The sequence below is a fragment of the Neovison vison genome, chromosome 6, assembly GCF_020171115.1.
Source record: "Neovison vison isolate M4711 chromosome 6, ASM_NN_V1, whole genome shotgun sequence".
In the NCBI taxonomy this organism is placed as follows: Eukaryota; Metazoa; Chordata; class Mammalia; order Carnivora; family Mustelidae; genus Neogale; species Neogale vison.
In genome coordinates, this window is record NC_058096.1 from 132017653 (window position 1) to 132044875 (window position 27223).

General features: G+C 38.6%; 1 protein-coding gene across 2 annotated transcripts in view; it reads left to right on the forward strand.

Moving 5' to 3' along the window:
* Positions 1 to 287: 287 nt before the first annotated feature.
* The window catches only part of MRPL3 (mitochondrial ribosomal protein L3), a 48195-nt gene continuing 21259 nt past the window's right edge, over positions 288 to 27223 (forward strand). The window contains exons 1-6 of one of the 2 annotated variants that reach the window (XM_044252380.1): positions 288 to 531; positions 1559 to 1743; positions 3012 to 3103; positions 5423 to 5521; positions 14874 to 14973; positions 17099 to 17159. In XM_044252380.1, the coding sequence (XP_044108315.1) occupies positions 440 to 531; positions 1559 to 1743; positions 3012 to 3103; positions 5423 to 5521; positions 14874 to 14973; positions 17099 to 17159 (629 nt within the window). In that variant the 5' untranslated portion in view covers positions 288 to 439. The remainder of the gene's footprint in view (positions 532 to 1558; positions 1744 to 3011; positions 3104 to 5422; positions 5522 to 14873; positions 14974 to 17098; positions 17160 to 27223) is intronic. The other variant, XM_044252379.1, reaches the window with a different exon arrangement.

A 27223-nucleotide genomic window follows, 5' to 3' on the forward strand; every position in this document is an offset into this window, starting at 1 on the left:
AACCAGTATAACAATATCAAAGTTAGCTTAGTACGATGAGCTGCTCCACAATGCACATTACTTAGAAGTGATTTCGCTTTCTCAAGGATCCTGTCTCTAGTTAGCCTCATTCTTGCCAAGTTTGAACTCCAAACATCCCTTTTTTTCAACCCGCGGAGAGTCACTCCCTGCCCGTCCTACCCTAACCGGGATCCCAAGAAGGACTATCCGAAGGCGGAACTCTAGTTCCAGGGACGGCTCTGGTGCCCGGAATGCATTGGGAAACGGACCGGAAGTGAGTCCGCAACTCTTTTCCGATCACGGAGGGAAGCGGCAGGCACCGGGCGGGACGTTCCCGGGAGGCTTGTGGCCGGGCTCGCGGCTGCAGCGTGGGACGCCTTGAAAGCAGAGCCGCGGGGAGCCGGGAAGAGGAACGGGGCAAGCCCTCCCCGGCCACTCCATGCCTGGTTGGAGGCTGCTGGCTCAGGCCAGCGGCCAGGTGCTGGGCTGCAGCGCGGGCGGCCTGGGTGCTGCCCGGGCCTCGGCAAACAGGTGGGTGGGCTAGAGACAGGGTGTGGGGTTTAGTCCCTGCAAAGCACAGACCTGGAGCAGAGCCGTGGCCCGGTGCGGAGGGGTCTGCCCTGGGTGGGGGAGGGAGGGTCTCTACCAGACCGCAGGCACAGAGGAGTAAGGAGCCTTACTCCAAGGAAGTGTGCATTAAAGGAGCGAAAGGGGTGATTTGTTTTTGTTTGTTTTTAATGTTTATGAGCCAGCGACTAGTGGAGACTATTACCAACAGCAATAATATTATCTACCAATTACTGGGCGTTTTCTGTGTACTGAATGCTTTGTTCGGTATATTAGGTGCCTTAGCGTGTGTGCCTCCCGAGATAGGATTGCTATTGTTACTGGTTTCACAGACACTGTCATTATTCCGTACTCTCAGGATTGCAGTTTGCAGATAAAACGGAAGCTTGGGGAAGTAACTTACCCAAGATCACTCAACTAATTAGTGCAAAACTGGGACTCTAACCTGGAGTTCGAGTCTAGCACCCAACTAGGAAAGGTGGATAGGTGACAGAAAGCCTTACTTCTTTTCTGAGCCTCCGTGCAAGAATTACACACCTCCTTCCCGATACAAGGCCTTCCTTGGTGTGTTCACGTGCTCAGAGATAATGTCTTTAATGGATCTTCTGAGCCTAGGCCTGCCCTTGCTGGAAAGAGGTGAGCTCATCAGAGACCAGCGTCCCACAGTCTGCCACCTTCATTGGATGTAAACTGTTAAAGTACACATACAGATGGGTCAGTGGCTTCTCCAATGTCTAGGTAGGACAGCTCTGTTAGAAATTGGTTTATACCAGAGGAGATGAAGACCTTTTACACTAGGGTAATCATTAATAGTTAAAGTGTAAGCCCCATTACTATCATAATGAATGTCAGGGGGAAAAAAAACTTGCACAGATTCCAAATCCTTTCCTAAGGCCCAGACTACCTTTACAACTCATATGGCTTCCTTTCCCCACATTAAATGGGGGAGCTTTCTATATTTTGATTTCTTTTCTAATTTTTATTTTTACAGAACAGACATCTGGCTTTTGGCTAGAAGTCTCCATGGCAAGAGTGGTACTTGGTGGGATGAGCATCTCTCTGAAGAAAATGTCCCATTTGTTAAGCAGTTGGTCTCTGATGAAAATAAAGCCCAGTTAGCAAGTAAACTGTGCCCTTTGAAAGATGAACCATGGCCCCTACATCCCTGGGAACCAGGTAGTTATTTTATTTTTGATGGTTTCTCATTTCCTAGTTACTGTGTGGCTGGAGCATTCAAAATCATGGTGACTGCTGGATGAATTTATCATCTCTTGAATTTACTTTTCGTGTCTTAAGTGTGTCTATTTCATTGTGGTTTGGTTTGCAAGATTATTTCTAGCATACTGGTCTACTATTAGTAAAATGTCTGATGGTAATCAAGACTTCCTGAAGAAGCTGTTTTGTAGGTGAAAGGAAAATTGTTCTGCATGTGTTTTCTTATTTCCTTCAGATAAATATATATGTATATGTGTGTATGTGTGTGTGAGTGTGTGTGTGTGTGTATAAAATAAATAGGGAAGAAAATCTGGAGGAGTAGGATCTAAACTACACTGGGTCATGCAGATGTTTTCAGTTGGAGTGGTCTAGCACTCTAGGTTTGTGAAGCATAACCCTAGAATCAGCTCGTTTTTCATAGTAGAGTCCTAACCCCATCTGTAGCCATACCAAGAATAAGACCTGTCCTGTTGAGAGTGTGGTCTTTGGTTGGGGCTTATTGTGACAGTTGGATTATGTAGTGATCAGAAGTTCTAGGGATGCTTGGGTGGCTCAGTTGGTTGAGCATCTGCCTTCAGCTCAGGTCATGATCCCTGGGTCCTGGAAACTAGTGCTGTATCAAGCTCCTTGCTCTGCAGGGAGCCTGCTTCTCCCCCTGCCTGCCATCCCCCTGCTTGTGCATGCATGCTCTCTCTCACACACACACACAAATAAATAAAATGTTCAAAAAATTCTTAGTGGAGCAACTTTACTAACTTAGGCAAGAAATCTAAGTGGCATGGTGGAGGCTGACATATTTTAGCAACTTGACCACTTGTGTCATCCTTTAACACCAGCTAAGTTCTTAGAATTTGAATAGATGTTTTCTAGTTAATGGGGTTAGATATGAATTGATACTAGAAAAGCAAAGCATAATGATGGATTTATCATGTCCTCTATGAATAGCATTGTTTTTAAAATCAGACTCTCAGTTTACCTATTTTCCTTATTTAGCACAGTTCTCATATATTTATTCATTATACAGAGATTTATTAAGTAACAGTTTGCTACCCAGCCATGGTTGAAATCTCTTACATTTCTAAGAACAGGAGTGTTTTACTCTTTGAATATGTTAGCATGTTTCTTAACTGATGCTCGTATTGACATCACGGTGTAGGAAATACTATTTACTTCATGTTAGTCAATGTTGAAAAAGTTTGTAATAACACTGATTTGCTTTTAATTACCAGGTTCCTCTAGAGTAGGCCTTATTGCACTGAAGCTGGGTATGATGCCTTTATGGACCAAAGATGGTCAAAAGCATGTGGTTACATTACTTCAGGTGAGAAAGAAAGAGAGGATGTAACAGATCTGTATGTGTGCCAAAATCTATTTGTGCAAACCTGAAAGAAGTATTTGTATCCTGAAACATGTGACTGTGTGATGAAGAATGGGCTAATGTCAGGCATAAATACAATTAAAGAACTTTACTTCTGTTTCAGTGAATGTTTCACTCTTGCTTGAGTGGTGGTTTTCTCAATGCTGTCATAAGGTTAACTACGAGCATGAATAAAAAAAAAAATGTTTGTAACTTAGCTTCTCACAGGTATGCCGGTTGAATTCATAATTGGAAAAATGGCTCAGTCCCATCTTGTTTTCATTCTTTCAACTGGAAATTAAAATTTTGATCTCTTTGCTAACTTAGAATGTAACATTCTTGTCTGGAGAGGCAGTATTTTGTTCTCTGAGATAAAACAAACTCTAATGGTTAACAATGTGGTCCCTGAGACCAGAATATCTGACTTTATTTTTTTTATTTTTTTAAACTTTATTTATTTATTTGACAGAGAGAGAGTACAAGTAGGCAGAGAGGCAGGCTCCCTGCCGAGCAGAGAGCCTGCTGTGGGGCTTGATCCCAGGACCCTGAGATCATGACCTGAGCCGAAGGCAGAGGCTTAACCCGCTGAGTTACTCAGGTGCCCGAATATCTGACTTTAGATCTTGTTTCTGCCACTTTCTGGCTATGTTCCTTGGAACATTCTGCCTCCTCTGCAAAAGATAATTGTATTTGGTAAAAGAAATAGTTATTACCTACCTCAAAGGTTTTTGTGAGGGTTGCACAAGGTAATAAATATCAAGCACTTAAAACAGTGTTAAATGTCCAGTATACATTGGCTGCTGTTGTCTTTATGATTATTATTAGAGAAATTACTGATTGTGTTAGGAGGCCATCATTCCCCAAATCAGTTTGGACACCTGAGTTCATCTTTGGGGTCTTGTCTTAGACAAGTGATTAGACAGATGTTGGTGATTAAAATGAGAGCTCATGCACAGAGGCCCAGAGGGCCTACAAGTCTTAGGATGGCTTTATTGACTCTGACTGATCAAAGGGAAGATTATAGTTCCTAAAACTCTAGGGAACTTAGGGAGCTTTCAGGAAAGACTGGTGGAATTGTACATTGGTACAACCACTTCAGAAAACAGCATAATTATGTGGTTAAAGTTGAGACAGGTGAATCTTGTAGTATAGCAGTTCCAATCCTGAGTGTTAGTAGAAAACTTGAACTTTATTACTTTACAACGATGTTCACAGCAGTGTTGTTCTTAGTACTCCAAAACTGGAAATAACCTAAATGTCCAGTAGCAGAATGGAATAAGTCATGGTATTCATGTAACAGAATGCAGGATAGCAATGAAAATGAACAGAAGAGAGTTACACACAGCATTGTGGATGAAACTTAGTAATATAAACAAATGAAAGAAGTAAGACATAGAAAAGTACAACCTGATTCTGTTTTTACAAAGTCTGAGGCAGGCAACAATAAACTACATGCTTTCAAAGGTAGCAACTGTAAGGAAAAGTAAGTAAATGATTACCATGTATCCTGGGTGGCTCAGTGGGTTAAGCCGCTGCCTTCGGCTCAGGTCATGATCTCAGGGTCCTGGGATTGAGTCCCGCATCGGGCTCTCTGCTCAGCAGGGGGCCTGCTTCCTCCTCTCTCTCTCTCTGCCTGCTTCTCTGCCTACTTGTAATCTCTCTCTGTCAAATAAATAAATAAAATCTTTAAAAAAAAAAAAAAAAAAAGAATAGTATTTATTTCCAGGGCAGTGCTTCTCAAACTTCAGTGAGCCTTAATCACCTAAAAGGGTTATAAAAGAAGGAGATTCTGATTCAGTTGGTCTGTGCTAGGGCATGAGGACCAGCATTTTCACCAGGTTCCTAGGTGATGTTGATGATGCTTGTTTGAGGACCACACTTTTGAGAACCACTGCTCTAGGGGTTTAAAAAAAAAAAAAAAAAGGTGGGGTGGGAGATTACTAGGAAGAGACACACAGAGGCGTTGTAGATTCTACTACTCGACGTGGGTGGCGGTAAATCGTATTTTCTTCATAAATACTCATTCTGTTGTGTAGAATGTTATGTTGTATTTTAGACTCTCTTCTGTATGTGTTGTCTGTGTGCTCTGTACTTGATTTTTTTTTTTTTTCTAAAGTTATTTCTGTATTTTAAGATTGTGGTTGGTGTTAGAGGAATGATGGATAAATTAACGTTAGGGAATCCCTAATTGTTCTATGGCTTTTAGTGTGGCTGGTATGATATGCTAAAATGTATCTTAGCACATACTTAGTTTTGTTTTGTTTTTTATATTTGTTTCCTTAGGTACAAGACTGTCACGTTCTAAAATACACACCAAAGGAAAACCATAATGGAAAACGGGCGGCCCTAACTGTAGGAGGAAAAACTGTATCACGTTTCCATGTAAGGATATGTTTTCATTCTTTAGAAGAGTACATTTCATTAATTTCAGATCTGAATTCTTTAAGTTTTGAGGCAATTCCATAGTCAAATTTGTGTTTATCCATGTAGTAAATTGTGGGTTTGAGGGAAGGCGGGCTAGTGAAGCCATGGAGCCCAGGATTCTGAGAGAATTTGAGTTTGTTCCAGTATCTCTCCTCAGTATTTGAAACAAGTAGCTTTACCCTCTGAGCTGAAGTATATGCCCATCTACTCAATGGAGATAAAAATACTACTTACTTAGGAGGTTTGTTAACAGGATTAATGAGATTTCTCATATGTTCTTAGCATGTCACAGATACTCAATAGATAGTAGCTATTTTGTCATTTATGTTTAATTTCTCATTTTTTTCTAAGTTTTGATACATGACACCAGCAACATGTGGGGACTAATTTGTGGAACATTTTTTTGTGCATTTTTTAATCTGACATTGTCACCATCAATATGAGAATACAGTACAATATATCATATAATCAAGAAATTGTTTTTATTTTCACTGCTGTGTATATTTCTCTAAGTATCTTTCATCATCAAAATTTGTAATTTTCTTAAAACATACATGTAAAACTAAAAGGTAGAGTCTATTCAGATTTCACATAAACTAAAAACCCCACAACTTTATACCAATTCAAATACTTTCGCAAACACTGTATTTCCTAAGAAGATGCAAAACACAGCCCTTTCTTGTCGCATCCATGAGAATGAATAAACTATATTCATCATGTTAACAAGAACTTTAACAGCACTGGCATCACATACAAACAGCATTGTTTTGAGTCTGTAAGCCTCCAGAACCATCCCATGATGTATACTCCCTAGGCATGATTCTCTGCAGTGTGAAGAGAACCGATAACATTTCCGATGTGGGTAGAAATGGTGATGTGACAATCCTAAGATCTGAAAAAAATTTTTAAGTCCCTAGAGCATAGGAAGCACTCAGTTTAGACCCTCCCTAGAAGGAACTTTCAATACTTGGGATAGAGCTATATTAAAACCTACATCAGGTTTTTAGAAATAAAGCATTTTTCCCCCAAGTAGAATACCATTAGAACGCTAAGTATATAACATATATATATATATATATTTTTTTTTTTAAGATTTTATTTATTTATTTGACAGAGAGAAATCACAAGTAGGCAGAGAGGCAGGCAGAGAGAGAGAGAGGGAAGCAGGCTCCCTGCTGAGCAGAGAGCCCGATGCGGGACTCGATCCCAGGACTCTGAGATCATGACCTGAGCCGAAGGCAGCGGCTTAACCCACTGAGCCACCCAGGTGCCCCATATAACTTATATTTGAGAAGTCTGTGCAGTTAGTATCCTCTGTTGAATGACTAAAAGCAGAGAATTTCTAGAAATGGTGATGGTTTTCACTAGTAAGTAATGAAACATCCTCAAGTTTACTAAAACATTGTGCTTATACCTAAGATAAACATTTTTTCCACTGTAAATTGTTTATGAAATGAACTTGTATGGTGAATAGGAAAACTAGCAAGTATTGGACAACCAAACTCCTATTTGGTTGTCATAGTTAACTTTGTTGAGCACATATTACATGTGGATACATAACCATTAAGCCTGTTATTTAATTTCCTTAGCATCTGAGGCTAAAGAGGTTGAGGAACTCCTTCAGGGCCACCCATTGTTAAAAGATAGGGTGACAGTCAGACTTCAGATCTTACTTTCTTAATTGTATCTTAACATTCACCCTCTGGGTGCTTATAGGCTAATGGGAAAGACGAGCAAATAAATCCGCCATCCCTGTATAGGATTACACATGCAGGAAGCATGGAATGGGGGACGATCAGTTCTGCTTGGGAAAATCCCAGAAGGTTTCACAGAGTGGAAACCAGAAAAGAAAAGGCATGTCAGCAGGAATACCTGTTTTAACATATTTAACACATTTCAAAAAACTCATTTCATCCTGGCAACAAACCTCTTAGGTAAGTAGTATTTTTATCCCCATTTTGCAGATGGGCAAATACTGCAGCTTGGAGTTACTAGTTTCAGTTAGCTTCTGCAGAGACACATGGAAGAGAGTATGTGTGCTTGGAAAGAGAAGTGTGGTATATGAACTCTTAAGTGTGTGAGTGTGCGGGCCAGTGGGGGAAGATGGTAAAGGTGCAAAGATGTACCTGTCAGGGTAGAGTGCTGAAGAGTTTAGACTTCATCGTGTAGACTCCCAGGAGCTTTCTGAATTCTTCAACTGGGGCAGTGATATTGTCAAATCATAGTCTTAGTTAATTAAATTAGAAGAATCTGGATATAGGGAGAACATTTAGGAAGTTGTTTTAAGCACTGGGGAGAGTTGCTAAAAGGCTTTTGACCCAAAGTAGTTGAATTGGGCTTGGAGAGGGCAGGGAATTGTACAAGACTGGCTGAGTACGTGGTAAGGGGACACTGGCTTAGAGCAATTCCTACGTACCTAGTTCAGTGCGGATTCTGTAACCTCGGATAGTGACAGGGAAAGGGAAGTTTTGGAAGAGGAGAGAAGTGTGTGAAGTGTTTATAGAAAATTCAGGAGGAGTTGTCCTATAAATAGTGGGATATACTGATCGGTGAGTTTAAGGTGATTAAAATTGTTGGAGTCCTATAGTTTGATAGGACTAGAGGCCATTGAGGCCTATCTCCTAAGTGTTAGAGAAGTTAACTACTTTTGCGTATTAGGGTATTGTATAGTTTATATATATTTTAGTTTGCAATTAATTCTTGACAGTTTATTGGCTAATAATTTTGGAGTTTAAGTAGTTTCACAGTATTGAAAAGCACAGTGAAGTATTTATGAAAACTTTTTTAAAAATGTCAGGTTTTTTCAGATGTTTGAATTTTTAAATATGTAAATACATGCTAATCTTCATGTAAATGATTCTTTGCTTTGATAGATGCCTGTTTTCTCATTAATTGTACTTCTGTGTTTTTGTTAATGTTTTAGCACCACTATTTTCATTGCCAATTTTGTAAATTCATGACTTTATTGCCTTGATATTTGTGAGTCAAACAAGATGTTGGGATAATCCGTTCTGCTCCAACAGATCTGTAATTATTATTTCCAGAACTATGAGGTAGTGGAAAAACAAGTGGATGTGGGGTCAGAAGAGCTGAGTTCTAATTCTGACTCCTCCAATTAGCTCCCTTCACTTCACTTATATTGAGTATGTATTTTCTTACACAAGAAAACAGGGAATTGGCCTTGAAGGTTGCTAAATCCTTTTAGTTCTAAAAGTCTACATTGGTTCTCTAATGTCTTAGTTCACAAGAGAAAACAAAAGCCCCCCCCCCACCAAACGTATTTGGCAGCTCAGTTTATTCTATTTTATTACTTAGTTAGGAAGATGTCCTACAGATTTTATTAATACTAATAATTAAAATATTTTAGAAATGGGGAGCCTGGGTGGCTCAGTTGTTTAAGCGTCTGCTTTTGGCTCAGGTCATGATCCCTGGGTTTTTGTTTTTTTTAAGATTTTATTTATTTGACAGAGAGAGAGACAGCGAGAGAGGGAACACAAGCTTGCAGAGTGGGAAAGGGAGAAGCAGGCTTCCTGCCAAGCAGGGAGCCTGATCATGGCTCAGTCCCAGGACCCTGGAATCATGACCTGAGCCGAAGGCAGACACTTAGCATCTGAGCCACCCAGGCGCCCCTGATCCCAGAGTTCTGGGATGTAGCCCTGACTCTGGCTCCTTGCATAGTGGTGAGCCTGCTTCTCCCTCTTGTGTGCTCGTCGTCTCTCTCTCTCTATCAAATAAATCTTTAAAAAAAAATTGCAGAAATGATAGTACTTTCATACCTGAGACTGTGGTCTACATATGTTAAGCTTTATTCTCTTTAGTGAATATACCACACAGCTAGGTGATTTGGACGCTTGATTATGTTGTGGTGGATTTCCAGCCACTTACCTTACACAGATTTTTTAATTTAGTTCTCTTGTATGGAAAGTGCTACAAGGGTCTTTCTTGTTTTCCAAGGTAAACATTTTCTAGGGGCATCTGGATGGCACAGTTGGTTAAGCAACTGACTCTTGGTTCCAGCCTAGGTCATGATCTCAGGGTTGTGGGACCAAGCCCCCCGTCAGGCTCTGCTCTCCATGCGGAGTCTGTTTAAGCTTCTCCCTGTCCCTCTCCCCTGCTCATGCATGCTTTCTTTCTCTTTCTAAAATAAATAAATCTTCAAGAAGAAAAGGAAAAAAGAAGATAATAAATTTTCTAGGTCCAGAGGACATGTATTAACAATATTAAGAAAAAGATTGGTCTTTGAATGACCTTTCTTCAAATAAGATGTGAAAATGAAGTTTTGGAATTCTTCATAAGAATTTTGGTTCAGAAAGTAAAAAGATTTTCAAAACTAAAAATATACGAGCTTTCTCTTGTATAGTGTAACCTTTAGAGAAACTGCAAGTAAATTGGTTATAGAAGGTTTTAAAAACATAGACCTATGAATATAAAATATCAAATAGTTAAGTATTCTAAAATGAATTGACTGCATCAATTTTATTTATAATAGGGGTAGATCTGTTTTGTTTTGTGTCTTTTACTCTATAAAGAACTTAGGCCTCCAAGAAATTAGACTGTTTTGCTTTTGCTATTTTCGTAACTTATTATAAATAAAAACATAGGAAGTTAAGTAGCCTCAAAAGTTGATTAAATCAATTTATCTTAGGAGTAGAGAAGCATTTTCATTGTGAGAAGGATAATTGCAGAGAACTCGAAAGAGGGAGAAAAAAATGCAGCCTCGTAGATGGGATTATCCAAGTGTGACACTGCTGTCAGTCTTTTAAATTGCCTTCTGAAATCATTTATTTGGAAGTTAAAAAAAAAAACTTCTGTTACACTGCTGCTGCTTTCAACTCAACTTGAGCTTCTGGATTTTCTCACAACTGATAACTAATTAGGTTTATGATATTTTTATTTTTAAAAGAAAATTTTATTTAATTTTAATGAAATTGGGATATAATCACGAAGTATGTATTACCTTTTATGTCTCAGTCTGTAGGTACTTAGGTCAAGATGTTTATCTTACCATTTAGTGTTTCTGAAAAAGTAGAAGTTTTTTTCTTAGAAGCTTCCTCACATACTTAGAAACTGATATTAATAAAAGAATATGTTTTTAAAAATCATAAGATAGAATATGCGAATGTCAAGAATAAATTTAAACTCCTTTCTACAATATAATGAATTTAAATCTGATACATCAGGAAAATAATTGCAATTTGCAGTTGCAAATGTAATCTCATTTTTAAATGAGAATTTATGTGTTTGCTTTGATATGGAGGAAGTGTGCATGATTGGAGTTAAAAAGTAGGGAGCTAGAGACTCCTGGATGACTTAGTCAGTTAAGCATCTGCCTTCACCTCAGATCAAGATCCCAGGGTCCTGGGATCAAGTCCTGTGTTGGCCTCCTTGCTCAGTGGGGTCTGCTTCTCCCTCTGTCCCTCACTCTTCTTGTGCTCTCTCTCTCTCTCCTCTGACAAATAAAATCTTTAAAAAAGAAAAGAAAAGTAGGGGCCTTAATAAGGGTGGTGTTGAATATCAGTGTTAGATTTCAGCATGTGGTAGGCAAATGTATAGGGAATGACTGGGATGAACTTATGTCATCACTCTTGGAGGAAAGGTGGAAAGGATAGCTTCTTGAGGGAATACTGTAAGGTACAAAACAACCTTTCGTGGGCATCCAGAGCAGGGCTTCTCAGGGTCTGTTGTATGGTTCCACTAGAGGTCCCCAGGGACTTCCTAGGGCTTGTGGGTTGATCACAAATTAACATTACAGGCCAGTGCCACCCAATTTCATGTCTACCAAATGCAGTTTTCTCAGTAGGTTACAAAGTGGCACCAACAGCTTACATTTTAAACTGAAATCATCAAGTAACTGAAGATTTCTGCATATTCATATATTCTGTAATTAAGATTGGCTGTGCACATACTCCATTGGATTGGGGACAGTGATGCTCGGTTTTTAGTACATCATTGGCATCATCTTGAGTTGTTTCGGGTCTTTCAGTTGCTGCTGTTCTTGCCTTTTTTTTTTTTTTTTACTACAAATTACTCTTGGTTTGGTTTCGTAGTTTTGTTTCTTAAAGATCTGTTCATGTTCAGAATAAGTCATGATCTTTATTTAAGGCCTATAATTTTTAATAACCAGACTTGAAGATAACATTGTAAACACAGTGATGTTGTGTGCCAAGAACTGATGCAGCAGCGAGAGTGGACATGGTGAGGCATGTCATGGTGAGTGACTTGGTGAGGCAAATCAGAACTTCACACACAGATGGATGTCTGTCCTCCATCTTTTGTGTCTTCACCATTCATTTAGCTCACTTCTGCAGTATATGACTTGTAACTGTGCTTAGCTCTAAAGTTACAAACATAGGTGAATAAAACAGCTTGCCATCCAGGTGCTCCAGCAGGCAGGCAAATATTCACGTAAGTTGATAAGTGTAAGGTAATGTGGACAATATTTGAGATATAGGCAAGGTCTAAAGATCGCATAGACCAAGGAGTAGTCTGCTCTGGCAGGGCTGCCCACTCAGGAATCAGGACAGGAAATATTACTGGCGCTGAGACTGGACATACATTTAACAAATTTTTAATGAGCTTTGGAGGTACAGGGTTGGGGAAGAATTATCTCCAAGAGACTGGCTTAGGCAGGCACAGGTAAGCATACATAGAGTACTGTGGTTCCTTGACCTGCAGGTGTTTCTCTTGTGATGAGAGGAGAAGTTGAGGGGGAAAGAGCATCAGGAAGATAGATACACCTGTGTTAGTTATAGTCCCAGGAAAAAGGCACTCTTCCCATCAGGAAATAGAAAGTGGTACAACTTTTTTGTCAAGTTTTTTAGCAATCTGTATCAAGAGCCTTAAGAACTAAGAAAAGGAAAAAGCCCCTGGACATTATTTTAAGGAAATGAGATATTCATAAAGTTTTCTTTATGAATATTCAAAATATTCAAAAAATATTCAAAGATATTTTTTATTCAAGGGTGTTTACAGTACAGAAAAAAGGGCATGGTGGAGGGAAAAACAGGTGGCAGGACCTACCAGGAGCTGGGGATGTAGCAACAACTAAAGTTTCTTTTCTCAAGAAGCTTAGATTTTGGTGAGATTGGGGATGATAAAGGGAGGCCATGGCTTAGAAGATACACAATAAAAAATGTGTATCATGACAAAGAGAAGTGCTTTGTAGACTAAGGCTGAGGGGTTTGCAAGTGACAAAGTGGTGCTATTTTAGGTAGAATAATCAGGAAAGGTAAGTTAATGTTTAGATAGAGCCCCAAGTAAAGCGTGGGAACAAGTTCCGCAAAAATCTGAAAAGCATTCCAGGCAGGGGGAGTAGTATGTGCAAAGGATCCAAGGTTATTGTCTAATGTCTTCTTGAAATGTGAGGAATGCATTGTACCTGAAGCAGGGTGAGCCAGGAGGAGAGTAATAGATGAGGTCAGATTGTACAGAACCTTGTAGACCAGGTTAAGGATTTAGGATTGATTCTGCATAAGATGGTCACCATTGTGGAGACATGATTTAGCTTGAGTTTCAAAAGGATCATGCCAGCCCTTGACTGGAGAATAGACAATGGTGTCAGCAGTGTGGAAATTTGGGAACCAATTAGGAGGCTATTAATATAATCCAGGCAAAAGACAGTGGTTTGAGGGCTGGTGAGAAGTAATTGATGTGGGCTTTATTTTTAATAGAATCTGTAGGAACTGCTGGTGTGTGAGACATGGGATATGACAAAGAAAAGATTCAAAGGTATCCATAAGATTTTGGGTCCAAGCAGCTGAGTTATGGAGTTGGTATTTATTGAAGTTTGGAAAACCAGAGGAAAGCAGGTTTCTGGGGTGTGGGGGTGTGTGGGGGGGGAGTTGAGTTCAATTTTAGACATATCAAACTTGAGTTGCTGTATGATACCAAAGTGAAATACTGAGTTAGTGGTTGTACGAATGAATTTGTAGTTCAGAGTAGAATTTGCAATTGAAGTTAGAAATGTGGTATTGTTAGTATATGAAAGAACTGAGAGCGTGCAAGTCTCAAGGATGAGTGGTCACTGTGCCAAGCTTTGCTGGCAGAGCCAGTGAGATAAGTATTGACCAGTGTATTTGACCACATAGAGATGGTTGGTGACCTTGATAAGCACTTTGCATTGAGTATTCAGGGGCTGCAGGCACCTGATTAAAGTGGGTTTGAGAGAATGGGAAGATAGAAAGTAGATTGAGCAGAAGTTTTTTCAAGGAGCATTGTCTTAAGGGGTAATGGAAAGGAAAATGTAGTCAAGGGTAAGTGTTGTTTTAATGTGAGTTACTGTGACATCTTTGGATAGGATAGTTCCAGTAGAAAGGGGGAAATTGGTGATTCAGAAGGCAGTGGGAACAATTTCAAGATAAAGTGGTTGAACAGGTAAGAGAGGGGTCGGATGAGTACACAGGGAGGGATCTGACTTCTAGTAAGAGCATGGACAGTTCACTTGTCATAGTGATTGCCAGCCCCAGTTTCACATCAGAATCATAGGGAGTGCTTAAAAAGCACTGACACCTGGATGACACCTTAGATCAGTGAAACGACAGTCTCCAAACAGAAGGGCCTTAACATTGGCATTTGCTAAAACTGCGCATCTCGTGCAATCTAGCATGGGGTGTGAGGATGGGAGGGTAAGTGCTTGTGTGGGCTATTTGGTTGGGTGATAAGACTTTGGGGAAATGCTCCAGTTTTTCTGTTTTTTTTTGTTTGTTTGGTTGGTTTTTTTTTTTTTTTTTTTTTTTAGTGAAATCTCAAGCAACGTGGTTAGCTCAAAAAGGGGAGAAGGAGGGAAACATACTGGAGGTTTTAAAAGGGGTTGTGAAAAGGAAGGGGCTTTGGAGAGTGTGAGAGGAATTTAAGTAGGGAAAGGTAGGTTGGCCAGACCACATTTGGGACTCACTTTGAAGTTTGTGGTCATACATTTGAATGTGACTAGTATATTTTCTTCCAGCTGCTTGGAGCAGGTGCAGAGTAGACAGAGTGGAATTTCCCCAGATTGGGGTTCTTGATACTTACAGCCTCCAGTCAGAATTCAAATATGAGCACAATGCTGTTTCTTTTCCTACAGATAAAGGTCTTTCACCATGTAATAATATATATGAGCTACGCCATGCATCTGGTTGGATCCTGGATGTATTGGGTTATAGATCAAAATCTCACCTCCCTTAAATAGAATGTGGTGGTTTTTGTTCATTAGGGGAACAGAATGCTCTTAATGATTTGTTCTCTGGGTTGTTAAGGCCTTGGTTTATATCTCTTTGCACAGAACTCCACCTTCAGTATCATGGGTTACTTATATGTGCTGCTTTTCCTCTAGAAATCTACATCTGTATTGGAATTTTACCAAGAACTTGGATTGCCGCCAAAACAGAAAGTTAAAATCTTTCATGTAACAGATAATGCTGTGATTAAGCCAGGTAATCTGAGGCTGGGGAAGGGAGGGAGGCAAAAATACCCAAGTATGTGATTTATTTAATATTAGGCCTTTCAGTAAAGTTGAATCCACAGTACAAAGTCCTAAACGTTTATTTTTAAATACAAAGTGGTATCTGATTTAATCACTAGGGACAAACAAGTCTTTTTCCTTTTTTGACTAGAAAGAACTGTAGAGAACTCTTTGTTTGCATTAAAGAGGGAGGAGCGCTTTTGTTTTTAGTGTACAGAGAGTTTCACATTTGGAAAAGCCACTCCAGATAAATAGACCAACTTTCATTTTTTTTAACTTTTTTATTTTTCAAAATATACTGGCCTTTAAAATGTGAAGTTCACTCTGTGTAGGCTGTCATTTTAATAGGTGAAGATTAGCTAGATTCTCACCGAGGTAGAATTTTCATGGAACAGCAAAGTGACTAACCATAGCACCTTGATGTAAAGGTTCTATCTTAAAAATTCTGAAGTATTTTACCTACTCCCTGAAATGTCAAAAAGTACGATTGGCAGCATGGTTTTATCATTTTATGTAGTTAACAGCATTTTGACATCTTTGAACTTAAGAAAAGTTTCCTGATCTCTTCAACTTGAGTTCTAACAGATAGTAGAAGGGTTTTATAAGATTCGGTATTTTAATATCTGAACTGAATTTCACAAAGTAAATTATAATTACAATAAGCCTTATTAAGGAGTGACGGAGAATCAGCCTTGATATAAGCTAGAATTAAAAGTGTTTTTTGAAGTGCAGGTTTTGTTGTTTGAAGCTAAAGTGAATGGAATTAAGGTAACAAGTGTAAAAATTAAGTCCCTGTTAACTTTTGTTGTAGCTCAAACCATGTGGAATTGTTTTTGTGGATGAAAAGTGGTCAGGTATCAGCAGTTAAAAGTCATTCAGCCTCCTAGAAATTCAGTCAGTTTTAATCTCCCCTGTTTTTTCTTAATTCAGGGTTTTTCTTTGCCTGTACAAATCTAGGTTAGGTCCTACATTAAAGGATACTACCTTCTGAAATCCCATTGTACCTTATTCCCTGTTGTAAAACAAGCCATAATTACCATTCAGTTGCATTCTCTACTACATTGACTATCGCTTTTTTTTTTTTTTTTTTTTTTTTTTTTTTTAATAAAAGCCTCTTACTTGATGATGTTAATGTTGATTCTTCACCTAGATAATAAATTCTTGAGGTTAGGAGCCATGTCTTACCCCTTTTATAATTCTAACAGTACATATGGCAAGTGCCCTAGAAATATTTGCAGATTAATTGTCAAATAATTCTCATAGTGTTAATTCCAAATTGATACAAACAATGTTGTGAAGGGCTTTCACTTAAAAAAATCCTCTAAATAACATTTTTTCTGGTGCATTTTAACTAAAATTCTGTTTACATACAACTAGTTTTAGAAATGTCAATATATAAAACTTGGGGTATCAATGATGACAGTTCTTCAGAATTCGAAATTATCTGAGCATGTGCTGAAATAACTATATTTTATTGGTACAGTGACCAATCTGCCAAAAATCTGATATTTAGGGGCTTTATATGGATATCACCCATATGGTAATTACTGCCCAATGTACGGTGGACCTGGGTTCAGACAGTTCCTATTTTTGGGTAACTTATCTCTAATGGTTAAAAAAGATCTGATCCAGCCACAGCATTTTTTGAGTCACTCTTGTTTTTATTTCATTATACAAAAAAGGAAAGGTATCTTAAATGTCAGTATATTATTATTCACCAAAATAATAAAGAATCATCAGACTCGTTTATTTACCATAAGAACATTGTGTTTGTCATGTGAATTGCCTATTTCAGCCAGTACCACATTGGCCTCTGTGCAGGCACAAACCCATCAGCCATCTGTGGTCTGTTAGCCTGACTCTTGCATCATGTGCCTCGTCCTGGGACATATTGTTCTCTACCTCATGTATAGACGATTAAGGCATGATTGATGAACAGTTTTATTATTTTATTGTTGATGTTTATAATAATTGTAATTGTGAAGAGAATCTTCTACTTTTTTTGAAATTTTTTAGTCTTCCTAGATGTAGTTTATGTTTAGTGAAGTTGTTCCCAGGCTGACAAATTTCATATTGATTGTTTTCTTTTCATAAAGGCACCCCTCTTTATGCTGCTCATTTTCGCCCGGGACAGTATGTGGATGTCACAGCCAAAACGTAGGTCCACATAACAGGTTCTTTTCCTTTTGTTTTCTTTATATATTAAAACGTAAGAGTAAGTGAAAGTATAGTCCTTCAAGTCTGTGACTAAAGATTAAGTAACCATTATTCTCCTTTGTAATTCTGTAATGTTACTGACTCTACTAGATTTTAAATTGCACTGAATTAGTTGTATGTGAACATCAAGTTACAGGTTTGAAACTGAGATGCATGCTTCTTGAAATGGGACTACAAAAAGGTCACATTACTCAGGTTCTTTGTGGGTTGGGCCCACTTCTGTTTTTAAGACCAAAGGCTATGTACAGTTTGATGGTGAAATAAAAATGAACAATGCTGTGGCGTTCTTTTGAGATTGTGTGATCTATAAATGCTGGTTCTTTCCAACTCTAGGAAACAGTTAAGTTAGAAACATACTGTTTGTGATGGTTGTTTTTAAGGTCCCCCTAGGGTAACTATAAAACATTTTATTAACTGTGTCAAGAGTTATGCCTATGAGAAGCAGGAGGAAGTAGTGTTACACCTTAAGCCTCTGGTAGCATGGTGTTATGTCTCAGTACTAGACAAGTGAGACAGTGAGACTTCATAAAAACAAAATATTTTTTCTCCTGAAACAGGGTTTAATTTGGGAGAAATCAACACAGTTGTCACACAAATAGAAGTGCTGATTTTGAGTCATATTCAGACCGGGAGAAGAAGCAGTTTTTCAAAATTTGGTTAGGGTTACTTCACTATAGAATGAAATAATCGAGCCCTTACATTTGTTTATGTAGCAGTTGCTCAGTATATGTTAGTAGAATCTGCATGACTAGGCTGAACTAAACTCTAAATATCAGCTATCGGCTATTCCTGTTTCTGGTTCTGTCAACACAGATGATAATTTTACTTCTCTTGTGTGCCTTGATTTCCTCCTTTTTTGTCATTCGACAGGGTCTGTGGCCTGTGTAATTCTGACAGTGGCCCACATGTGCTCTGCGATAGTCTTCCAATCACAGTAACTGAGCCAAAGAGCTTTTATCCAAGAAAACCAGAGCCAGCATTCATTTCCTTAATGGAGTCAGTGAGCTGTACTTTATTTCCACACCATTATTGCCTGCTTTCCAATATGAGCTATTGCAAACAGCCCTTACCTTTGATTAGCTGTTTAGAAATGGAGTCAGATAGATTAACAGTACAGTGTGTCTTCCTTTGAGAGAGATTATGGACTTCACACCCCCCCCCTTTTTTTTTCTGCTTCCTGATTGTTGCAGACTCATTCCTACTGATCGGGGCCTCTAAAATCACTTGGTCACTTTCCTTGTTCTGCCTTCCCTTGGCAAGAACTCAGAATATTAGAGCCGGAAAGCTTTGGTTTGGTTAGCCGGGGAGATGTGTAGTGTTGTGAATCAGATGATTTTACTTTTTAATTTCTGGATTGATCATTACATATAGTAAAGTACCTTAGTAATTCCATTAATTTACAGAGTTAATCATGTGTGACTTCCATTACATACTTTACAGATTATATGAGCTATTCTGAGAATTCCTGCAAAGTCAGAGACCTTCGTTAGCAGATGCTTTGTGGTGGGATTTGTGACCAGCTTGCATTAGAGCCAAGCTTTTCAGATGCCTGTGTTCAGTAGATGTTTCATTTCAGATACTACTATTGGGTTTCTGGCTTCTTAAAAGTTATTTTTAAAGCTTCAGCATTCTTCTTGAGAGTTTAAAGTGGAAAGGAAAGTTTTTTAGTTTTGTTTTAAGATCGTGTACCTAGAAACCAAGTCTGTCAAGCCTGGTGCCAGCCTCGGGACTAGGTAGCTGATAAGAGCTGGAAGAATAACTTCTGGAACTTAAAGAAGTTGCCATTCAATTCTGGAGAAGGGAGGACCTTCATTTGAGAATATCTCACTGTTGTGTGGGCTGCAATAGTGTTCTGTTTGACTTCCACCGTGTGAAGTCAGGGGAGAGAGTTGACCCACACATGGCTGCACTTTACTGTTTTGGGTGTGCCTATATGTGTTATTGCCTGAGGTCAGATGACTTTGATTTTTTAAAAGATGAATGTTTCCAGTGACTCTTATAGCTGACATGGTGTTATGGCCTCAAGATGTCCATGTTTGTAAATATGTAGGAGTCTTTGTCCTCCTCATGAGGATCTGTTTTGAATTCCTTCCCAGGGCAGCATTGGCTCTTCAGTTCCATCCAGTCCTAGTTGCTGCTACCTCTTCTCTTTGCCACTGACAGGTTGTGGGGAGCATACATATGTACCTGCTTGCTTTTCTTTTTTTCTTTTTAAATTGTCTCCTTTTCCTGATGCTTCCCATTTTAGAGAGTTAAACTTCTTCACAGCCAGTGAGAATGTTCTTTTCCTTATTGACTGTAAATGGAACCATCATCTTTTGGGAATAGATTCCAAGTACTCACTCTCCGTCCCTTACTGTGGCTCACTTACAGCCAACGATTTACTACTTTGTCCTCCATTTCCAGCCCCTGTTTCAAATGTTTTGAAATGTATGAGTCCCATCTTCTTGATTATTAATCCTGCTAGGAAAAGTTGTGCAGTGACATGGATAGGTCAGATGATGAGGGACATGGATTTACAGGCAGGAGCAGTGGTTGTCACACTTGAATATCTTTCTGAACCACCCCCCACACACACACACAGCCACACATGCACACACATGTGCACACACACAGAGATCTTTTTTTTTCCCCCAGTAGATCAGGGGCAGTACCTGATAATTTGCATTTCTAACAAGTGCCTAGGTGATGCAGATGCTGCTAGTCCATGGACCACACTTTGAGAAACCCTGGCCTGGTCAAGGGCTCACCAGTGGAACCGCCTTTCCTTGCCTACTCCTTTACCCAGCTTGGAATCCTAATCCCGTCCTTTCCCTAAACCTGTACTCAAATTATTATATTGAAACATCTGTTTTAAAGCAAGTAAATTTAATCAGCCCAGTTTCAAATAACAGTGTCAGTAGAAGTAGGCCTATTTAGTACTCAAATTTTAGTTAGCATAAAAACTGAAAATTGGTCTCTTTAGTAATCAGTTGGCTTCATCATCATCTTTCCATTAGAAAAGAAAAATCTCAAATCTCTAAGTGAAAATCTTCATTTTTCCTCATACTGTAATAATTATATTTGTTAAATCTACACTTTTATTTGGGGTATTTCAAGTTTTTTTTTTTTTTTAACCTTATACCTTCAATTTTAATTGCTTAACTAAACATATTTTTGAAATAGCTAAGAAAACTTAAAAATACTGTATAATTTAAGAAAATAAACTCTTAATAGAATATCTGCTTTGAGGGTGAAATTACCTGCATTTTCTTAGAGTCACCAGTGACCAACAGTAGCAGCTTCTTGAGGTCTTCCCTAAAATGTTTAAATGTTTCTCTGTTATTAATTGCATTGGGAAATCTGCTTGCATTGAAAGATACATTGTATTTACCTGTTCCACATTGGTTATAATTCATTACACAAATAAGTATTTACCAGTGTTTCTTTGGAATGTGAGGTAAATACATATTTACCAGAGTTCATTTTAATTTTTACATTTATCTTATTTTATTTTTAAATTATTTATTTGTTTGACAGAGAGAGATGAGAGGCAGGCAGAGGGGGTGGGGGAAGCAGGCTCCCCACAGAGCAGAGAGCCTGATTCAGGGCTCGTTCCCAGGACCCTGAGATCATGACCTGAGCGGAAGGCAGAGGCTTAACCAACACTGAGCCACCCAGGCGCCCCTAATTTTTACTTTTATTTTGGAAATAGTTTTTTGTGCAGTGTTTGAGAATCTAAACTCAATTTAGATTAATGGGGAAAATGTTTACGTCTAATATATAAAACCATTCTAGCAGAATAACTTTTTAGTTGCTTTATGCTGTTAACAGCTAATAAAGCCCTATCTTCGAAATATCACAGTTTTGTGTAATTCATTCTAAATACGATTTTAAGACTAGTGTGTATCATGATGTGTCCCTCACACCCTGCCCTAGCACCTTTTAAAAGTTTCTATTCTTGTTCTGTAATTTACGTTCCAGCAACTTCTAATAGATAATGGTTCAGGGTCTGACATTCTCCCTTTCTTTCACTCTTTGTTTTGAGGAAGAAATAGCTAAGGATAATATGTAAATAGTGTGTGAGATGGGGTGTGACTGTTGATTCTGTCCTCAACATAGCCCATTGTTTTGTGGTGGATCTTAATGGTGCTTTTTGTAGATTTTCTTAAAAAAGGAAAGAAGTCAGGAAAGAATGAAAGAAAGAGTAAACAAAAAACAGTAAAAATGCACTCTGCTTTATTAGGGGAAAACAGTTAGGTTCTTGTCTGAAAGGACTTGAAGGACACTGATGGTGGTGATATCTCCATAACAGTGGGCATGTGTGGTGCACTTTCCTGCCAGGTGTTTTATTAAGCTTTGAGTTGGGACAGTGGCATGCCTGAAGGGTGTTTTTTTCTGGAAGTCTGGAATTTATTTTTTTTACTCCCTTATTTATTTAAATTCTAAAGCCCACATTGAAGTCAGAAAAAGTTCATTCAACTATTTTCAAAAGATTCTTTCCTTTCTGGATAAAGTATAATCTAACAGTCTTGTCTCTAAGTCTGGGCCAATTAGAACAACCCATATAGGGGCACCTGGGTGGCTCAGTGGGATAAGCCTCTGCCTTTGGCTCAGGCCATGATCCCAGGGTCCTGGGATTGAGCCCCGAGTCGGGCTCTCTGTTCAGCGGGGAGCCTGTTTACCCCTCTCTTTGCCTGCTGCTCTGCCTACTTGTTATCTCTCTCTCTCTCTGTCAAATAAATAAAATCTTTTTAAAAAAAAGAAAGAACAACCATATATTTTCAGATGTACTCTTACTACGTTAAAGTTGTCAGTGCTCTTTCAATTCTTACTGCCCTTTGGCCTCAAAATAGAAAAATAGGTGCTTACCTTGATAATGTTATCCCTGGTAGTAGAAATGAAAGGAGCGAGGGAGATCAGATGACTGGTAGAGCACCTTTGCACTTTCACTGAGATTTGGTTAATTTGGGTTCTTTCGTTAAAATACCACATTATGTACAGAAATATGGTTGCCCATCAAAGTTTCTTTTTTTTTTTAAAGATTTTATTTATTTATTTGACAGACAGAGATCACAAGCAGGCAGAGAGGCAGGCAGAGAGAGAGAGAGAAGAGGAAGCAGGCTCCCCACAGTGCAGAGAGCCCGATGCGGGGCTCGATCCCAGGACCCTGGGATTATGACCTGAGCCAAAGGCAAAGGCTTTAACCCAGTGAGCCACCCAGGCGCCCCCATCAAAAGTCTTAAAGTGATTAAAACACCAGGTGGATTTTTAAAGAGCAAAAACTCTTTGAGCTCTGTGCCCAGTCCTTCACTCTGTCAGAAACCTTCCCCACTAGCCGACTTTCATTCTGTTTAGCAGCAGATGTTTGCTCAAACTCTAGGAGGGGAAAACAAGGCATGTGCAGCGTTGAGGATACAGTTGCTGTTTGGCCCTATACATTCCAATTTTATGTCTTTTTTAATAAGTTACTTTATTTACTGTTATTGAAAGCAGTACATTTTTTAAGCATAGTAATGAAACAGTTTTTAAAATGAGTGACTAAACTGTAGAAGGAAATCATCTCTATAAAAAAAATCCTTTTCAAATCAGTCAAAAGTGAATGTCTGTTTCAAGATAAAGGAGAGTTTGAAGGGTGGTGTTTTAGGGTTATATTTTGTTGTTTTTTTGTTTTAAAGATTTGTATAGTAATCATTTATAATAGCCTTTTAACTCTAGGAAATAACTTTTTTTTTTTCCCTAAAAATCAGCAAAGTTAAGGCCTAATTTGAGGCAGGGAATGGCTGAAAGCATGGGTTTTGCTTCTCAATAGCTGTGTGACCTAGGTAGATTTATCAACTCTCTATTGTCTCATTTTTAACATAAGAATAATTATAGCATCTACCTCGTAGCCATGTTGTAAGGACTGAGTGAGATGATGCACAGAAAGCTATTAGGTCAGGGCCTGGCATGTATTAAATGCTCAGGAGTATTAGCTAGTATCACTGTTGTTGATATTATTACTTATTAATTTGTTTCAGATTTTAAAAGGAAAAATCTTTTTGTAATAGGAAATATCTTTTAAAATGAAGAAAAAACATGAAGTCATTAGGAATTATATTGTGGGATTTTCTAATATGTCTAGCTATAATGTTCTTAAGACTGACTTGTATAGCAAAGTTGTAGCTTTACAAGCACTCTAGGTAATTTTAAGATTGCATACTACCTGCTACATCTAGAATTTACTGAGTAACAAGAATGCCTTTGAAATAGCTTCATGCCATTCCGATGTGCTGGATGTTTTTCCTATTGTTGCTCTATTCTGTTTCCGAAGAGGCAATATGACCTGGGTTGAAAGCATGGCCAGATGCTTCCATTTACCAGGGATCTGTCCTTGGGTAAGTGGCTTAACATGTCTGAGTGTAGATTTCATTGTCTTTACCATGGGACATGCATGGGAGCATGTGGTTTCTAAGATTCCTTTTGTTCCAAAAAATTATTTATGAAAAATTATCCCTCAGTTTTCCAAGTGGTATAACTTATCTATATTCATGAAGAAGTAAGACATAATAGTAGATTCAACAATACACAGCAATATGGTCTTCTGGTCATTGAAGAAAATAGTATGGCTAATGACCTGCAGAAGATTGTTACGTCCTTCCGTTATGAAATTATTTAGTTATTTGAGATTTCTTTTTTTGAGAAATTCACATTAAACTTAGGACATCAAGTATGGTTTTCTGGGTTTATTTAGGACAGCCAGGAAATGCTTCTTTTTTTAAGAGGACTCAGAGGAATCACTGCACATTTGGCTCTTTGTACTGTTAAATAAGTTAGATTTGAAGTTGGGAGGCTATAAGCAATGCACTCTTAGCATTCACTTGTTGATAAAAATGTTCCCAGATATTGATGGGAGGTTTATGGTTTTCAGACAGAAACAATGCATTGTACATTTCAGGTCATGCTGTCACAAACTCACCCTAGAAAGCAACAGCTATATAGCTATTTCATGCCAGATTTTAACGAAATGTGATAGAGCACAAAGCAACTGAAAAATTTCCCATGCCTTACTTGTGGGCTCAGGAGCCGTACATCACTATTAAATAGGTTTAGACACACTGAATTGGTAGAAATTGACTCCCAGAGTTTACAGGGGTCTTCAGAAATACTTTATCCTTGGAATGTGTGGAGATGAAAGTAGGTAGATAATCTCTATCCATGAGTTTGTTGAAATGAGAAGCTGTAATTAAAGATTAAAATGTTTGTGCCTTAGTAGTTTATCATAAATTAAAAGCTAATCCTGATGGAGATAGTGAATTAGCTCATAGGGCCTTTTATATGCATGTAATTTATTTTAGTAAAAATTGTCCTTTTTTGTTTACTAAAAAATATTTTTTAATTGGAAGCTTTTGGGTGTTTGAATCTAAAACATAGCAAAGTAATGTTAAATTATATCCAATAAGAAATTCTTTTGATTATTGATTTTTGTACTTTATGCCTTTATATTCCACATTACTTTTTCACAAGGAGAGATACCATCTTACTCTAATCAGTTCTCGGTCATTCAGCTCCATAAAGAAGCATCTCAGTTATGAATGATTTTGACCAACCTGATATGAATCTCCATGTCCCTGTATTCGTATGTAATGTTTAACCATAGAGAACCTGGTTTTAAACCAATGGTTTCTTCATCTTCCACCCTCACCTCCATAAAAATATGGCCTGATCTTGGGGCATCCTTAGAGAAGTCAAGAGTCTTCTCTTCCATTTAGTACTATTCAGTTACCGGTTCTCTGAGGGATTATGTACAAGTGAGTTAAACTTTTTATAGCTTTAAATTAGCTAAAGAGAGAACATGAAAGCTTAATTTAGAAGTGGTTCTGATATAAAAACCTCTACTTACAGTATGGGTTTTGATTCCTTTTAATAAAGAAAATAAAGTATTTTGTAGCCCATGCGACACTTGATAACAAACACTTTTGGCTCTCTTTTCATGGTTAAAAGTAGAAGGACAGTGCAGTGAGATGGGCGTGTAAAGCTGAGGGAACAGAATGAGCAAGACAGGAAAGAGAGTGATGTACTTAGAATTCACAGAGTAATCTGCTACCATGAGGATTCGTGATGAGCAGTGTCTGAAAGGTTGACTGGACCCAGTTATAAAAGGCCTTATATGCCCCAAGCTCAAGAAGTTACTGTGAACCACTTAAGGTTATGGTTTAGTTTGCTTTTATTTTTTGTTGCTGTTTTGCTTTTTAAAGCAGGGGACAGTTTATGTGAAAAGACTGTTGTCTTGGGAATGTCACTCTAGTGACTGTGAAGGAGGAGAGCTTGAAGAGAGAGAGATGTTAACTTTCTGTGTCTGAAACATTAAAATTGAATGGCTGGGGTACTTCTGGTTGGATCTGATCAGTACATCTGTCGAATGAGATAGTAGCAGAATTCTTGCCAGAGGGCAAGATTTGTTGAACTCTGGCTTGTTAGTAATAGACTCAAGAATCAGCTGACTTTTTTCAAAGAGCCAGATATTAAATATTAGAGTTACAAGCATTATGTTCTCTGTTAAAACTACTCAGCTTTGCCATTATAGCTCCATAGCAGCTGTAGACAATAAGTAATAAAAGTACAAGTCTGTGTTCCAGTAAAACTTTTTATTTACAAAACAAGTGGCCACTGCAGGTCAACCCCTGATGTAAACCCTATTGAAAAGAGAGTCAGCAACAGGTTTCTATAACCATCTTTTCATGTCACAGCAAAGGGAAAGGAATGTCTCAAGGAGCATTAGGGAAGCAGGAAAATAGGGAGGAAATGATGATTGAGAGTATTGGGAGAGGGTGGTAAACAGGGAGAATAGAGGACTACTCTTTCTCTTCTAAAAAAGGCCATAGAAATTTGAATACTGACTAGGTGTTTGATATTAAAAAATTACTATTTTTAGATTATGATAATGGTATTGTGGTTTTGTTTTTAAAAAGGATCCTTGGGGCGCCTGGGTGGCTCAGTGGGTTAAAGCCTCTGCCTTTGGCTCAGGTCATGATCCCAGGGTCCTGGGATCGAGCCCCGAGTCGGGCTCTCTGCTCAGCAGGGAGCCTGCTTCCCCCTCTCTCTCTGCCTGCTTCTCTGCCTACTTGTGATCTCTGTCAAATAAATAAATAAATAATCTTTAAAAAAATAAAAAGGATCCTTAAAAGAGATCTATGTTAAAATATTTTTGAATGAAATGCTGTATCTGGGATTTGTTTAAAAATAATCCATTGGGGGCGCCTGGGTGGCTCAGTGGGTTAAGCTGCTGCCTTCGGCTCAGGTCATGATCTCAGGGTCCTGGGATCAAGTCCCGCATCGGGCTCTTTGCTCAGAAGGGAGCCTGCTTCTCTCTCTCTCTCTCTCTGCCTGCCTCTCCATCTACTTGTGATTTCTCTCTGTCAAATAAATAAATAAAATCTTAAAAAAAAAAAAAAATAATCCATTGGGGGGCGCCTGGGTGGCTCAGTGGGTTAAGCCTCCGCCTTCGGCTCAGGTCATAGTCTTAGGGTCCTGGGAACGAGCCCCACATGGGGCTCTCTGCTCTGCGGGGAGCCTGCTTCCCTTCTCTTTCTCTCTCCCTGCCTCTCTGCCTACTTGTGATCTCTCTCTGTCAAATAAATAAATAAAATCTTTAAAAAAAAAATAATCCATTGGAGTTGCAGAGGAGGGGAATAGATGAAACAGAATAGGCCTTGAGTTGATAATGTTTGACCCTGGGTAATGGGGTACATAGGGATTCACTGTACTAGTCTCTCTGCTTTTCAGTATGTTTTAAAATTTTCTATAATAAAACAATATTTTAATAAAACTCTTTGGATTTGGGAATTAAGGGGTACAGTTTGCTTCCCAAAGTGGAGAAAGAGGGATACCAAAGAGAGGGAGATAAAAGAAGCCCATGTTGAGGGAAAGCCTCAATGATGAGAATTTGGGGGGAAGTGCTCCAACAACTCAGAATGAATCAAGTTGAGAGCACTCTTCACCTTTGGACATTTTGTTTTACGCTCTATAGAAGTACATCTAGAATC